Source organism: Anabas testudineus, chromosome 17 (genome assembly GCF_900324465.2).
Source record: "Anabas testudineus chromosome 17, fAnaTes1.2, whole genome shotgun sequence".
Taxonomy (NCBI): domain Eukaryota; kingdom Metazoa; phylum Chordata; class Actinopteri; order Anabantiformes; family Anabantidae; genus Anabas; species Anabas testudineus.
In genome coordinates, this window is record NC_046626.1 from 17,030,846 (window position 1) to 17,046,823 (window position 15,978).

Sequence of the window (15,978 nt, forward strand, 5' to 3'; positions counted from 1 at the left end):
GTTTTCCCAACAATCAATGAAGGAGGATGTTGCATTAAAAATGAAACATCTCCACCTACTGACTGAAGAGTGTTACTGCATCTATAAAACATTAGATTCTTCAGTAATCTATGAGCATTATTATCAACCCCGATCTTTCTACAAACTAAGAGTAGATATATGAATAAACCTGTGGCCAGAGGCTCGAGAGGTCAGGAGGCCTCTATTTGAAAGTTATAGAGCTCAGAGAAAAGACAGAATCAACAAGAGACACAAAACAACTAAGACAGGGAAACCAAGAGACCAGAACAGACATGAAAATAAACTAAAACAGATTAAAAAGAATTTAAAAATGTCCACGCTCAGACTCTAAAATAGCAAAAAGAGACATAAGGTGACGATAAACAGACATGAAAACGAGACAGTAAAGAGAAAAAAGCAGACACCAGATGACCAACAGGGTTTTCACACAATCTGTCCATGTATCAAACTAAACTTTATTTAACTCAGTTTATATTGTATTTAATTTCCTAATGACTGCCTCTTCTGTTCTGCGCTGACTCCAGGAACGGAGGAGGCCGCAGCGGGACGTTTTGTGCCATCAGCATTGTGTGTGAGATGCTTCAACACCAGCGCTCTGTGGATGTTTTCCACGCTGTCAAAACACTGAGGAACAATAAACCCAACATGGTGGACCTACTGGTGAGAAGTCCTTTTAGCAAGTTGGACACTTTTACTATAGCAAAATAATAGTGTTTGTATTATGTACTGTTAAATATAGGTAACTTACAGGACCTTCTTGTAGCTGCAGCATCTTCAATTTCTTCATGTAATTTGCTTCTATGAGGCCACACAGCTCCTACAGACATAACCAGGCTTAACCTGCAGAAGCCCAAGCTTCATCATCGGCCAAATGTTTTCTAATAATCTGGTGAAATAGAACTTATAACAACATACTAGCTGTATGAAAATATGCACCACTAAACTACATTAGTTTAGGACTTGTGTTTTTTATTTTAAATGCAGCTCTGACCATTTTTTCAGTTTGTTCTATGTTTACATGTTCCTGAATAAATCTATGTAGAATCAAATTATTATCCAGTAAATACTATGCATATAGGTATGCTGTATAAAATGTACTGAAGGTGGGGAAAGGGGAAGGAGTGGAGGGAAATAGGGCACCTGTATACCTTTTTAACCCCCCGGCAGATTAATTCAGCCATGTACATCTGTTGTTTTGTGTTTCCTCTTGTCTCTTAGGACCAGTACAAGTTTTGCTATGAAGTGGCACTGGAGTATTTGAACTCTGGGTAACTACTGTAGCCGCCAGAGAGTTGAAGCTGGGGACATTACAGACGACTGCAGCTCACATGTGTGCATTGTGCTAAGTGTGTGTGTGTGTGTTTTCCAACCCACCGGGAGCAAGGGACACACACACACAACCATACATGCAGCTCCTTTGGCCAGCTCTTTTCTTGCGCTGGTCTTCAGTTGATCTAGATGGGAAAAGGTAGCAGAGTTGTACAGAGTTAAATATCGCAGCCTGTTTCTGCTTCTTGTCGGCTAAGGAAGCCAGCGGGAGCACAGTGAGTATATATTTTTTCCTCTTCGGTGAATCGCCTCCTCTCTGGACCCCTCCTTTTCTCTGTGTCTATCTCCCTCAGACGCCTGTAGTCCCGTGGTTGTTGCCTTGATCCTCATTGGACGACGAGCATTAAATACTCTGTGGAATGCGAAACACTGTACATAATGTAATGTGTTCATTTTATTCTCTCTGATTTCTTTTTTTAAATTTGCTAAGCTCTTTATTTAAAGTCATTAAATGCAGGAGCTCAGAGGCTAAATGTTACTAAATGTCCTATAAATTCTTATAAATAGATTACTATGGCTTCACACTGTATGTTGGGGACAGCCGGCTCACTCTGCATCTGCTTACCTTATTTCCTGTACAGGGATCCAAAGCTTTATTTGCACTTCCATTGAATTCTTGTTGTGCATATTGTACATATTTCTGTAGATTATTTATTCACGGTATGTACTTTTTAGTGACTCCCAGTAAGTGACAATCATCTGTTCTATAGTTTGGGTTTATTGACTGTATTGTGTGCTTTTTTTTTCTTTTTGTTTTTGGGAGGGGGTCCATCCTGTATCACCAATAAATCCAGTTGTAAAGAAAAAATATATAAATGTATCTACAATATCAACACTGGATTATGGATTTCTGCCTCTTTTGTGAGTGGAACCTTGAAAGATGAATCTGTGGGGACATCTGCTGCAGGGATGAGGAACAACAAGCTCCCTCCCTGTGCTTAGGACTTTTAAATGTGTCACTTTTGATGAATCTGTCTTCAATTACACTATCTTAAGATAACATTGAAGAGTTATTTGCAGTTTTATTCATATATTATTTTTTTGGTTTTGTTATAAATATTGTTTAGTGAGAGTAATAAAATTAATTATGCTCATATTGATGGGTGTAAAGTCAGAATGTGTTTTTTTTTTCTTAAATATATTGAAACATAACAAAATTATATTCTCACAATGCTTTCAGTTAACATCTTTATTTATATACATGAAGCAATATTTGAGAGCCCATAAAAGTGCCCCTGTTATGCTACAGTATAAAGAAATGCATTGGTGCGGTTGACAGGTGCAACTGTGTTTACTTTCAATTTTATTCTGACATTAAACATTGTAATAAAAATTGTACAGTTTATTGTAACAAGTAACATCACGCTGATGTAATGTAATTGAGCTTAGTGGGATATAATTTTCTTTTTTGAAAATAAATAAATACATAAAGGCCTCATTCACCCAGTAGTTTTACTCACCTGCAGAAGGTGGACGCAGTAACATAAATACACAAAAATGTACAGTTCAGTTCAGACGTCCTGCTCATAAATAACCTACTACAGCATTCATGATTAACAGCATTTTAATCATAAACAAAGTCATTTTAATTTTTCCCAGCTGCACACTCCTGTTTTAAAAATCTGCATCCTTTATGTGAAGCATGCAATGACTTTGAAATGTTGCAAAGCAGCACCTCAGCTTCTTACAAATGATTTAATTTCATTATGTGCTAATCACACTAGTGAGAGCCAAGGCTTTTATTCTTTATATTGTCTGATCAGCAAAAATGAGACAGAAAACGGACCTCTTGTCAAGGACTTGGTGCATAATAACAAAAATTGTTAATTGGAACAATTAATTTGCAAATTGACTTCAACAGTTCACTGTTCAGTGTAGATATTTTTTTAATGGATATTAATATAGAAATGTTTTCTTCAAAGGAATCTTTGGGTTTTGCTCTCTGATTTATTTGGTTTTCTCCCTCTAGTGGTCTCCCTCAGTACTTTCCCTGTCCCTGCTCATAGAGTAACACACATCATCTGGTTGCAGGAAATATTAAACATTATCATGTATGTGTTATGCTGATACATGTTCTAACCTTGTCTTTTGCTAAACAGTCTACATTAGGATCAAACCTTATCATGTGGGAAAGCAGCGCGGGACATAGAGATATTTATTATCTCCCTAGTAGCAGATGTAATCATGTCAGAAGTAAAGTATGCAGGACTTTTAATGTGAAATTTAATTATGAAAAAGGGGGAATGTCTTAACATAGTGTCTGAAACAGCTGAATATCTTCTTTAAATTGTGAATTCAAACCACAGTTTGACAGATTGTCTGTTAATTTTTGTACTAACCTACAGTGTGTAATGTATGGACATAAAGAATAAAGGCTGGAGAAATTATTCTATACTTCAACAACATAATTAATACAAATCATGCCTCCCAGTCAACCCACAGTGTGATCTGTCACCCACCACTTATACAGTGAAACACATGAGCTGTTGAAATAAGGACAAACCAATCACTGGTCAGTCACTTAGCCACAGATTCATCCTGGAAATGTTCTTTCAACTGTGTGTATTCACATCAAACCTCTTGGCTAATTCAAACCCCCAAGCCTTCAGTCACACACCGTGCAGACTGTCTCTACTATTCTCTTGTGGGCATGATTAGAACTGCATATCTTATATAAAATGATTTATCATGTGGAAAACTTTGACCCTGCTGCCTGTTATTCATTCATTACTTGCAAAGCAACAACATTATTGCAGATAGTCGGAACTATTGGACCACTGCTGCGACAAGCTTGAAGCTTTCAACCACAAGAGGTCAGTGAATCTCTGCTTTTTAATTGGTGATATGCAACTCAGTATAAGATGTTTTAATTGTGCATATATTATGCAAACACCTTGTGTCTCTTGACAATTTTAGTGCTATTAGTCCCAGAAATACAGCTTTGGACTTGGACAGCTAATGAGCACCTCACCATATTAAAAACCCATCAGCATTTCCATTTTTCCTTGTGTTACATCCTGCAGATTTAAAAAGAGAAAGAGGTGCCAGAACCCCTCTCACAAAAAAACATTTGATATTTGACTTTTATTGGCTGTTAATTCATTTTGTCTCTGCAGGCTATGGTTGTGCCTTTAAGACTTGCTATTGGACAGGAGGAAGGAATCTTTGGCACGTCTTCATAGAAGCTGAAGGTCTCATCTTTTCCCTTTACAGAATGTTCCAGCTGGTCAGAGCTACAGGCGCTGTGGCACCAGGGATGGTTTCATATTTCATTGCAAGGCTGCTGGTGAATTATTCCTCTGTTCGCTCATGGAGACCGGGAGAGCTCATGAGCTGGAGTGAGGAAACGTTCCTTCCACTGAGGCTGGATGTGAGTTGAGCTGCAGGGAGAGTCCACACCAGATGTTCCCTGAGCTAAAGTCCAGAACCACAGGGACAAAACGGTGCAGCAATTTATGCACAATGCACACACACACACACACAGCAACTGAGATCTGCAGCTAAAAAATGAATGGTGACCTTAAACAGTTCGCCTGATGACTGGTCTCCAGGTCTACCTGTCCTTTGTGGAGGCTTGCGGCATGAACCTAAAAATGTAAATCAGATCTATTTTCATGTTGACATTTTCATTGATCATATAAATAAATAATGGATAATGAATTATGGATTTCTCCACAGGCCATGGTTGGGATAGTTGCTGTCATATTTAGCATATGATATTTGCAGGGAAGGAAATGAAAACACACTTTATGACAGAAAAGACTTTATGACTACAAAGACACGAAATAACCACAATGAAACTCAAATGTACTTTAAAGAATCAAAGGAACAAAAATGACCCCAGAGAGAGACAAACCTTCCACAAAGAGATGGACAAGACACTCAAAATGACTCAAAACTATTAAAAGATACTTAAAAGCACCACAAGGCGATTAATGATTATATAAGAGGAACTTAAAACAAACAAAGCCACTACAGAGAAACTAAAACTGTTTAAACTTAATTAATTAATTAATCAATGCACATGGTTCAGATTCAGATTCACAGATTCACATTTTCCAAAATGGCAGGCATTACATTTGGCAATGAATTTTTTATTAGGTGCAATTGAGAAGAGCAAGGTTGCTGCTGCAGATCCGTTGGCCTTGAGCACTGCGCTGTTGTGTTACATGTCCAGCAGGTGACGGTGTGGAGCCGGCAACGCTCAACCACACAATGTCAGCTGAAGTCAACAGCAGCTTGTGGAGAGAGCACTCCTCACTCTGTTATAGACTCAATTTACCTTTAATCCTCTTTGGCGAGCTCATATTCACTGTTATGTCAAGTGCATGTTATTTACCAAACACAATATTTGAAGAAAACTGGACACGTCTCAAAGATTAGTCATTTAATTTGTACAATTACTTGACAGTGATTGGAGCAGAGTTGTAGCAGGTACAGTATGTATTGATACAACAGTGATTTAGCACTTCTACACGCCTATACTAGATAGATATATAATCTCTATAAAGGATTATATTTCTTGTTTACATCTATGTATACTTCTCTGGCTGCATGTGCACACTGGATTCATGTAGATTACATTTTCTCCTCTGTGCTGATGTAACAATGTAATGAATAAACCAATGAATAATTAATCCACCCGCAAATGCCGATGAGAGATTAAGTGGTGTGTTTTCTCATAATTGCGATGATCGCTAAATTGCAGGCCAACAACCCTCCAGCACATACACCACTCCGAGTTCTCACACGCGTGCACACAAACACACATGCTCACATGCGACTCTACACAAGTGCAGATCCACACGCAGGTCAAAGGGCAGCTGAAGCAACTGGAACACAGCAGCCTGTTTCCATCTCCAGGGACCAGATTATTCTCTCTCTCGCTCTCTCTCTCTCACTGCTTTTGTCTATTAACCATCTTTTTTAACCACGCACCATTTCACAGACTGGACAGTAAGTCTGTGGGAGAGCCGGCGTGGACATCGTCTTCACTTTCACCCATTTTCACTCTGCATATTTTAATTAGCTCCAACAGAGATGTCTTCATGTGAAAATGCAAATAACAACCACTAATCTTGCAAAAATTAGACCCCTCTAAAATGCTGACGGTGGATTTTTTTTATATTTAAAATCACTCCTACATCCTCTCTTCTCTCTTTTGGAGAAACAGCAGCTGTTTCGAGCTGACTTCCAATAATTCAGCGTATTTGCTTTCGGTTGCAGCACTGCCATTGAGCACTTGCCAAGAGGGAGCAAGCGATCAATCAATGGACCAGCTCAACATACAAAAAGCGCCCCTGTCGAGCTTGCACATCTGAGACAAATCCATATCTTATATTTCCTCCATTTTCATGCAGATGGAGAGAGATGTGAGAGAGTAAGATGTCTCTGCTCTCCTGACATTGTTCCTATCCCCCTGACAGTTTGATGTGATTGCATTGTCAGCCCTCTGAGTCTGCTGGTGTTGTAATATTTTTGGTTAGAGGCTGGATGTACGAAGGCTGGAGAAACAGTGTTCCTGGGCACAGACGTGCCATACATATTTCAGTAGTTTGAAACTACATATTTTAGAAGTTGCAAGCTTAGTGTCAACTCACAAGTGAATAGCCTAGTTTGCTGTATGGCTGGTGTGTTGTATCACCTCTCTGCAGATGTTCTGTGGGCTAACAAGCATAAATGTATGTGCACACATACAGTATCCTCTAGAGTTTGAATATCAATCTCCATCATGTCAGGGATCCTTGATATGTAAAGTGATATTGGAAATCTGCCCGAGGTCAAGTCCTCATCAAAGTCAATCTAATTTCCTGCAAGTCAGGGGGAAACTGACGAATTGGCCCCCATGTTGCCGTGGCAGCCAACAGCCCCTCTCTGCATATGATCAGTCTGTTGCCATAGCAGCCCCATGGAGCTTTCCTGCCAGTCAGTCTAGCAGAGAAGACGAGTGAACCAGCGGTGCTCCCATCCAGAGAGGCCTGCATGTCTTCATCTGTTGCCATGGCAGCGTAATAGCGTTCTGGATAGATTCGGCATGGCAGGGAGTCAGTTTCTTTATCTTCCAACACGTCATATTGAGCTGAGCTTGCCTGTGTTCTGGGCTCGCAACATGGTGAGCAGAGAAAAGGGAGCCGAAGGGGAGAAGGTAGATGTCAAGATAATATACTTATGGTGAGATCTAGAGCAACGGTGCGCTTAGATGTGCCGCGTGCTCATCGGGCGCTAATTAGGAGGTACATAGGGAAGGTGGATGTTAGAGAGACATTCCCGACAAGGTAACTCTGAGAGGACTCTCCAGCTGACTCATTTTGTATTGGAATGAGTGGATGTGTGCAGTTATCTAGTGTTTTTGCATTGTTAATTTGGTGAACCCATTCAAACGTGTGCAACCCACAAGGAAGTCAGAGCTCCAGGCATTGCAAAGCTGCACTTCAAAGGTACTATCTTCAATATTTGGGAGCAATGTATGAAACTGTTAAGATAACAATGTGAAAACTAGATTAATAGTTCTCTTTAGCTTAAGGTCAGAGGCCTAAGTATTTATTTTACTGTTCCGGTTTACTCTCACCAGTCTCATAGTGTCATTTCTGGACACTGGCAGCTGTTTCCCATTGTATTTACGTTACATTACCTGCTCAGTAGCTGTTTTGCTGCTGGTCCTTGTGGAGCATTTGGCAGCTGAGGAGTCCAGTATTTGAACAACCCAAACCAGAGCTAAAACACAAGGTTAAATATGTTTGCCAGATGATCACAAACATGAGTAAAATAATGCCAGTGTTGCTTCAAACCTGCTGAGCGTGTAATTAAGCAACTGTGTGTCATAATTTCTTACAATACTTTTTCTTTTATAACTATTTGTGATAGGTGATATGTCCGTGTTTGTTCATAATTTGTTTTCTCTGCCCACGAAGAGCCACCCGAGGTTTAGAACGGAGAAGACAATGAAAAAGAAAATAAGTTTTCTACTGGAAAAGAAACTTTCACTGTGAAAACCAATGTCGTGTTGACAGTGTGTTCTGACGCTGATTCAGAGTAACTGGGGCGCTGTGTTTGGAAAGAAACAAAACAACAACAAAAAATCAATGCCATCCACTGAATTGGGCTGGAGGCAGCAGTCTAACACACTGATAAACACCAAACCAACATGTATTTTTACTGTTTGTGTGTGTGTGTGAGGATGAGGCTGCAGTAATCGACTCAGGATCTCTGCGGCTGAGAAAAGAAGAGCTTAGAAAATAAAATGAGAGGTTTTATTTTGTGGCAGACAAAGCATTTAAGGTGCATTACATAACTGTTCACATCAAGATGGAGGGTGTTGTGCTTTGCATGTGCAGTTCTTCATCTCTTTATCTAATCACTTTGAAAGCACATTATGTACCTACAACGTCATGGTGACTCAACATAACCCTATGGACCAATACAGCTACGCAACTAGCACCACACAGTTGTTTTTTTGTTTTTTGCTTCTTTTTTTTTTGTCAGCTGAAACTTGTTTTCTGCTGTGGACGGTCATGTGTCAGAGTTGGGCTGTGAGGACTGCTGGTCTCTGCCTGGGGTGAGATAATGACAGTGCTGCCACTACATTCATCGCTGCCACCATTTGGTAACCTCACTGTGAGGACAAAGAAGTTGAGTTTGGTGACTCATATTTGGCTCCTCTGACCCTTTCCCAGACTGACTGCTGCTGCTTATACGTGCCCTTTCAGAAAAGGAAGATGACTCCGTGTTGCTCAGCAGAATTGGGCGGCGTGGCCCAGTTCTGTCTCACACCACGGGAGCTGCATCTTTTTATCTTCAAAGGAACTTTTGTTTCCTGGTTGCTGAATGTCAGGTGGGACTCATCTTTTTGAGGCGATGTGATGTTAAGGATCTTTCCCTGTCCAAAGACATCTATGTTAGGTTAATTGGTGAAATCTAAATTGCCTGTAGGTGTGAATAGTTGTCTCTCTACGTCGCCTCCGTGATAGACTGGCGATCTGTCCTGTGTGTACCCTGCCTCTCGCCCAATGAAAGCCGAGACCCTTAAGAGGACAAGCAGTTAGGATAATGGATGGATGGATGTACAGATCTTAGGATTAGTTCACCATATCTGAGCAAACTACTCTATGCTCTCTCTACCCTCAAACTGATCTCATATGCATCCATATCCGTCCATCATTAAGACCTGCGGGGCTAAAACTGTCACATTCTGATATCGAAAGTGTGCGTCAGCAATTTCTTCCTGTCACGCTTTGAAGAGAGCTTGGTCCTTGGGCCACCCCCACCCGATGTTAGAAGCAGTATCTGGTATTACACTTGTTCGCACGACAGAAACTCTTTGTAATTCTTCAGGCAAATCTATTCTACAGGAGCAGAAATGATTTCCAAGAACATAAAACTACACTGGACAACTGGAAAACATGTTGCTGTTATGATGAATTACAATACAAGTCACAAGCTGCTGATGTCAGGGTCTCAATTTGCTGTTTACAGTACGACCCTATTGATCCAGTCAGCCTTGTATCAGAGGTACAGCCTGGCGGCTCCTGTATATTGATGTTAGGAGGTTTATCTTGGCACACCGTAGGTTCTGTACTGTACTGTACGTTCTTTAAATAGAGACAGCTTTTATAAAGTCGGGTGTTGGCTGTGTTAGTTCATTAATGGATACAAGGGTTTGACACTAACTTAATTTAAGTCACCTCAATTTAGTGGAGTGTAGCTTGGGTTCACTTCAATTGATTATTATATACGGCTGTGGTGAAGAGTTGTCGTTGCACATCAAGTACAGTATGTGCATTAACATGAAGCAAAGTCAGAGCACATAAGCTACTGATTGTCGTCCCTTCCCGTATGAACAAAGGAGTCGGTCGGCGTCTGTGCAGCCACACTACTGGTCTAAGTGTGGTTCAGAGGCAGAGCAAAGAGACGAGTAGGCACTCTCACTGAACAGTTTGGTCATAGGCCAGTGTACACCGTGCTTTGTTGTTGTGTTTCTCTCTCCTCTCTTGTTTGTGCTTTTCCCTGGAGCAGAAGGTGGTAACAGTGAATGTACAGTACAGTATGTATGAGAGCTGTCTGCACTCGTAATGTTACATTATTGCATCTTGGTGAGACTGTACTGTGTATTAAACATTATACACTGCACCCCGAAATATTCAGAAGTGTTAACAACTTTTTGCACATTTTGTTTTGTTACAACCTTATTTCAAAATGGATTAAATTCATTATTTTACTTAACATCTACAAAATATATCCCATCATGTCAAAGTGACAACATAGTATTTTCCATGACACTTTAAGCTGGGCTCTGGTTCATCCTGGGGAAGGGTACAGAAAAGTTTCTGCAGCACTGAAGGTCCAAATGAGCACAGTGGCCTCCATCATCCGTAAATAGAAGAAGTTTGAACCACTAGGAGTCTTCTTGGACCTTTTTGCTATACTGTGTACAGAAATATTTACATTTATCTCCTTTCAGTCGTACAGTTTTAACTCTCTCCTTAGTGCTCTACCTAACTGTAAACTGTGGTAGAAGTGCAGCAAATTCAAAACATTTTCACAGTCTTAATACAAAAAAAGCCATTTTGATCTCATCACCTCTGTTCTCAGATCTCTGCTGTTTAATATTAAAATCTACTTTACTCCACCTTTCCTCCCCTCACACCTCTTCTTAAATACCAGTTTACTTCTTATTTGACCTCTCCCAAGCTGCTGTTGTTTTTACGTTGTCCTAATTTCATTTTGCCAGATTTATTTGGCTGTATTCTGGTAGTAAATCTGTCATTCTCATATTAGGGGTCACACATTGTAACAAAGCCTACAGAGAATTTATGACCTCAGTTCCCATAAACTCTTGTGTTTTGTTTCTCCACAGCCCAGAACTGTTTTTTGTTCCGTCTCACTTCTCTCATCAGCATCTTTTCCAGATGCAGCAGGCAGCTGTTTTCCACCAAAGCTCTGATAAACACACTGTTCTGAATGCTACTGTCCAAACACCAACAGACAAAGTTAGCGACTAGCTGGTGAACATAGGGGAGCGTTTAGCAGCTAAAGAGCCAAACGTCTCCCTCAGGAGTTGGTGCACTGCGGAACAACAACAGAGCTGGAGGCAGAGTGTGTATTCGACTTTCATCCAGGAACATGACTCCAAATAAAATCGAACGTTACTCTATATCTGCTGCTTGCTAAAATAGACATCTATTTTCCTTCTCCACATTTATGAGGTGATAATATGTCAACAAGCTTTTTTGTTTGGGGCCTGTTGTTGTGAACAAAAAAAAACCATCTAATGTGGATTTAGCATCGTCATTAGCCTTTAGCTCCTTGATTAAATCTTAATTTAACCTTGTTTTGAGTTCTGCCTCCTCCTCACCTATATTTTCCCACCTATATCAGTGACAGAACAGGTTGTGTATCTGTGACAAAACTATGACCCCTTCCAAAGAGACATAAGGATAATACTGGGCGACTGTGGTTCAGTTGGTGGAGCTGGTAAAACTGAGTAGTTCATTAAAACATGCCCATAAAAATACACCATTACTCATTTCATATCTTTCGGTTTCTGGAAGGAAAATTACCTCTGAACACTCTCGAGCAGTTGGGATTTTCAATTGTCCTTCCAGCAGTAAAGGTTAATTTGCCCGATAACGCAAATGAGTCTGAGACCTGCGAAGGCTTAATTCATTGGGTGATGTTGATTAAAACATTAGCATATGAAAAGATGAACGACCTCAAAGATGCGTTGGATAAAAGCAGTCAAAAGTGGTTGTGTAAGGTCGACCACTGAGACGAAACCCCTTTGATTGGAAATATGTTTTCCAGCAGTTGCCACACAGCTGGGAATGTTGTGATGGAGTGATTAATGTGCTAAAAATATACAGTGAATAATGCTGTTTTGTAGGATGAGACTCCATCAAATTTACTGCCTATTTGCCTCCTCGGAGTCGATGAAATATAACAAAGTCCTTTGTCCCAGCAGTCACATCAATCTATCATATACTGATGTTTTTGTCACTCTGGTGACTCAGAGGAGCCTTTTAATATGATTAAAGAGTGTATCCAGAGAATAAAACACTCCGGGGAGTTTGCTCGTTGGTCTCCCATCACACCACCAACATCACCTGACGCAAAAGTTGTGTTGCAAAACTGTAAATAGAAGTAGGAGTGGAGCTGTGAAAAAGACAAACTGGCAACATTAGCCTAAAATCCAATTATAGGAATGTGTTCAAATGATGAATGAGTTCTTTTGCCGTAGCCTACATGTTTTAAGACACTGTGCTCTTATATTGTTTTGTTGTTATTTTTTTCTACTTCCACAGTTCCAGTAAGAGAACAGTGGGATTCATGTAGTTTCATTTAGTAGCATCCTTCATTAATCAAGCCCAAAACCTTTTTGCTTCCACACTCTGCTGCTTTTGACTGTTCTGAGAAGCTTTGACGTAACTGAAGGTCACGGAGCCTCGTGCTGCCAGTGTCCGAACACACATTCCTTCCACTTGGTTTACCTGCTCAGGTAATATCATGTGACTGCTGCCGTATCCATGGCGATGAACGCCTGCAGATGCCCTCGACCCAGGCTCCTCTGATGGACTGATTAGCATGCATGAATGAGGCCCGAGCTCTTCCCTGATTGGTCCTGTCAGCTCCTGGCATGAGCTCTAGCTCACCCCTGCAGAAGACCCAGCTGGCTGTGTGCCCCCCCCCCCCCCCCCCCCCCCATACCATGTCCTTGTACAGCAAATGCCAAAGCCACAATGTCTCTCTGACTAACATGCAATGAGGACTCTTTATATCTATTTGAAATCCAAAATCTGCAACCACCAAAGGGTTTTTTTCTGGCCCTGTCATGAAAAACTGACATGTTCTTATGTCATCATATTTTCCTCTGGTCTCTCGAGGTGAGCTCTTTTCGTTATTTCCCTTATCTGTTGCCTTTTTGCAAGTCACACCTTATCAGGGGCCGACTTACTGAGACGTCAGCTGAAACAACATTGGATGTACCACCCTGTCAGCCTCTCACTTTTGCCCTCTCGTTTGATTCCTCGCTGCCTGTCCCAGCCCTCGAGCACAGATAAAAAGGAACCTCTTCTAAGGTGTTTCGCGAGGCATTATAAAACGGTTGCCATGGATACCCAGTCTGAACAGGCTCCACATACAAGCAGCAGAATAGGAAATGACAGATGCAATATTTCACATTTTAAAAATTCCTTTTTTCTCTCAGCAGCAACACATTAGCTGATGAACTGTGGTGTAAAACATGACAAAGATCAAGACCCATAGGCCTCTATGGCTATTTGCTCCACAGAGGTGGAGTGAATGATACAGTATTTTCTGCCTCATTTTGTTTTTGTTGTTTCTCCCCGAAGAGATGACCTATATTATCTAGGATGGGAGATCAAAGAAGGCTTTCTCACTGTGATCCCATGAAGCTTGCATCTTACGAACCCTGATAATCAGCTCTGATTGCGCAACTGTCTCGCTGCACTGCAAAAGCTAAACAGTGGAAAAACAGCTTCTTTGTGGCTGCTTAGCCTACAGGATTCATGATCCTGCAGTTTACGTGGAGCAAAGCGTTTGATGTTGAGGACTGTAATTACTGTCTTTTCTCAGCACACTGCACACCCTGCTCACTGCTGTTTATTATCTACTTCATAAGTATGTTCAGAGAAAGCTGTTTTCTTTTAGCAAACTTTAGCACAACTCAGGTGAAACTTTAAAGAGTTCACTTTCTAGGGCTATCTTCTTTTACCTCCATATATTATCCAGGAATTCCCTTTAGTATTACCTGCTGATGATATGTGAGCTAATGCTGGCCTCTATTTGTGTTCAGGTCCGCGGTTGCCATTCATCAGCCATTTGTACTGAAGTAAGGTCACCTGTAGGAATCAGCTTCCTGCCGGGAACAAGTGTTCACCTGCTGCTCTCAACTCCCACCCTCCTCCACTGTGACGCTTTCTCCACAATAAACCATCTACTGGTCCCTGTGCCTGCTACCACTGGGCGTCTTGCTCCATTTCTAGTGCTCCACATGATGTCAGAGACACATGGCTGCCGAACATAGACACAGATAGACCAGAAATGCCCATATCTCACCATGACCTGTATCAGTCATGCATCTCATTAACCACAACCAGAAGCCACAGATGAATCCTAATGGTCATTCATCAACAGAAAGTCTTCTCCCTGCAGCACCTAAGCAGACAGTGGTGTAGTTCCACTGTTTGGATAATCAACATGTGTAGCTCCAGTCCAAAATGGAAAGTCAAGAGATTGATGTGTTCATCTGGGGAAGAAGAATTTGGTACACCGATAGCATCTATTGTGATTTATGCAAGGATGTTGAAGTTTGATGAACCTGTTTCTGAAGTTCTATCACAGATAATCAGGTAGCAAAGTATTAAATGGGGAAAAAGAGAGTATCATAAGTATGAAAGGATTAAAATACAAATCCTTGTTTTCCAAAAATTATAAAACACACTGATCCACTGAGTTATGTTTCATCACTACTATGGTTACAGTTTATTTTGATAACATATACATGTAGGAACCAAATGTGTATTAATCCACACTGTGCACTGATGTTTGAGGAGTGTTTTATAAAACTTACCGTTACTGTGAGAACCAATGGGTTTGGGTAGAGAAAACTGACAACACTGTGTTAGTTTTAGTTGTTTCTTGTGATTTGTTGACTAGACAAAAAAAAACACTGAACAATCAAGTCTTATACTTAAAGTGCACAGACCTGAGGCAGATTCTATACTCCACAACAACACAGACAAGAGTAGTTGTTTTCCGTACAACTGATGACCTATCATCTCCCTCAGCTGCTGTGTCTTCATTTATAAGGCCTAAGAAGAGAACTCTGCTTTTATCTCTTCATCTGTGAAGCCCTCTGACTCCTGCAGCAGCTAAAGCCGTAATGATGACAACGTTTCCTGGAGGAGTTGAGCTCTCACGCCCATATTCAAAGTTTCCACATTCCCAATTAGTCGGTAAAGCCCAAGCTTAAGAAAGGAAATGAACCCCCTGCAGCTCCTGATGCTGCTTTGGACAGAGCTCTTAGCTGTTAACCAGCATATTACTGAAGGAAATAGTGTAAGCCGAGTACAGGAAATGTCTTCTTCTGTGCTGTGGATGTGCAGATACAGTAGTAGCAATTTCAGAACAAGAGATCCACTGGAACTATTTTTGACACTACAGTATATGTGAGCCCGACCATGGTGCACTGTCTCTTGAGAAGCCTGGACGTGCGAGGGATGATCTATTTTTTGATAAGCACCAGGCAGTAGTAGTATAGGAGCAGATCTGATGTGACATGAAGAGAACTGTGTATAGGAGGCACAGCAGCGAGGACGGACGAGGGTTGTCTTAAATAACCGTGACAGATGGGTGATATGATCACTGAGGAATAAATTAAATTATTGAATTACTGCTGCAGTGTGGATTGGAATGATCCTCCCAGAGAAGACAGGCCTAGCATTAGGAGAACGTGAAGAGTCTCTCTGCCTCTGACGCTGGTTCCTCTTCTTAATCTTTCCATGCACCCCTTTTCTTTCTTTGTGGCAGTGAACACCCACTGAACCACTAATTTATCACTGTGGTCTAGGTGACTTTAATTACCCGAGGATGTCTTGATAAGAAATGATTTAG

General features: G+C 40.9%; 1 protein-coding gene across 1 annotated transcript in view; it reads left to right on the forward strand.

The window, feature by feature from the left end:
- LOC113171312 (protein tyrosine phosphatase receptor type M) overlaps positions 1-2,415 on the forward strand; it is a 125,926-nt gene extending 123,511 nt beyond the window's left edge. The window contains 2 exon segments of the mRNA XM_026373602.1: positions 546-681; positions 1,240-2,415. Of these exon segments, the coding sequence (XP_026229387.1) occupies positions 546-681; positions 1,240-1,293 (190 nt within the window). The 3' untranslated portion in view covers positions 1,294-2,415.
- Positions 2,416-15,978: the final 13,563 nt, after the last annotated feature.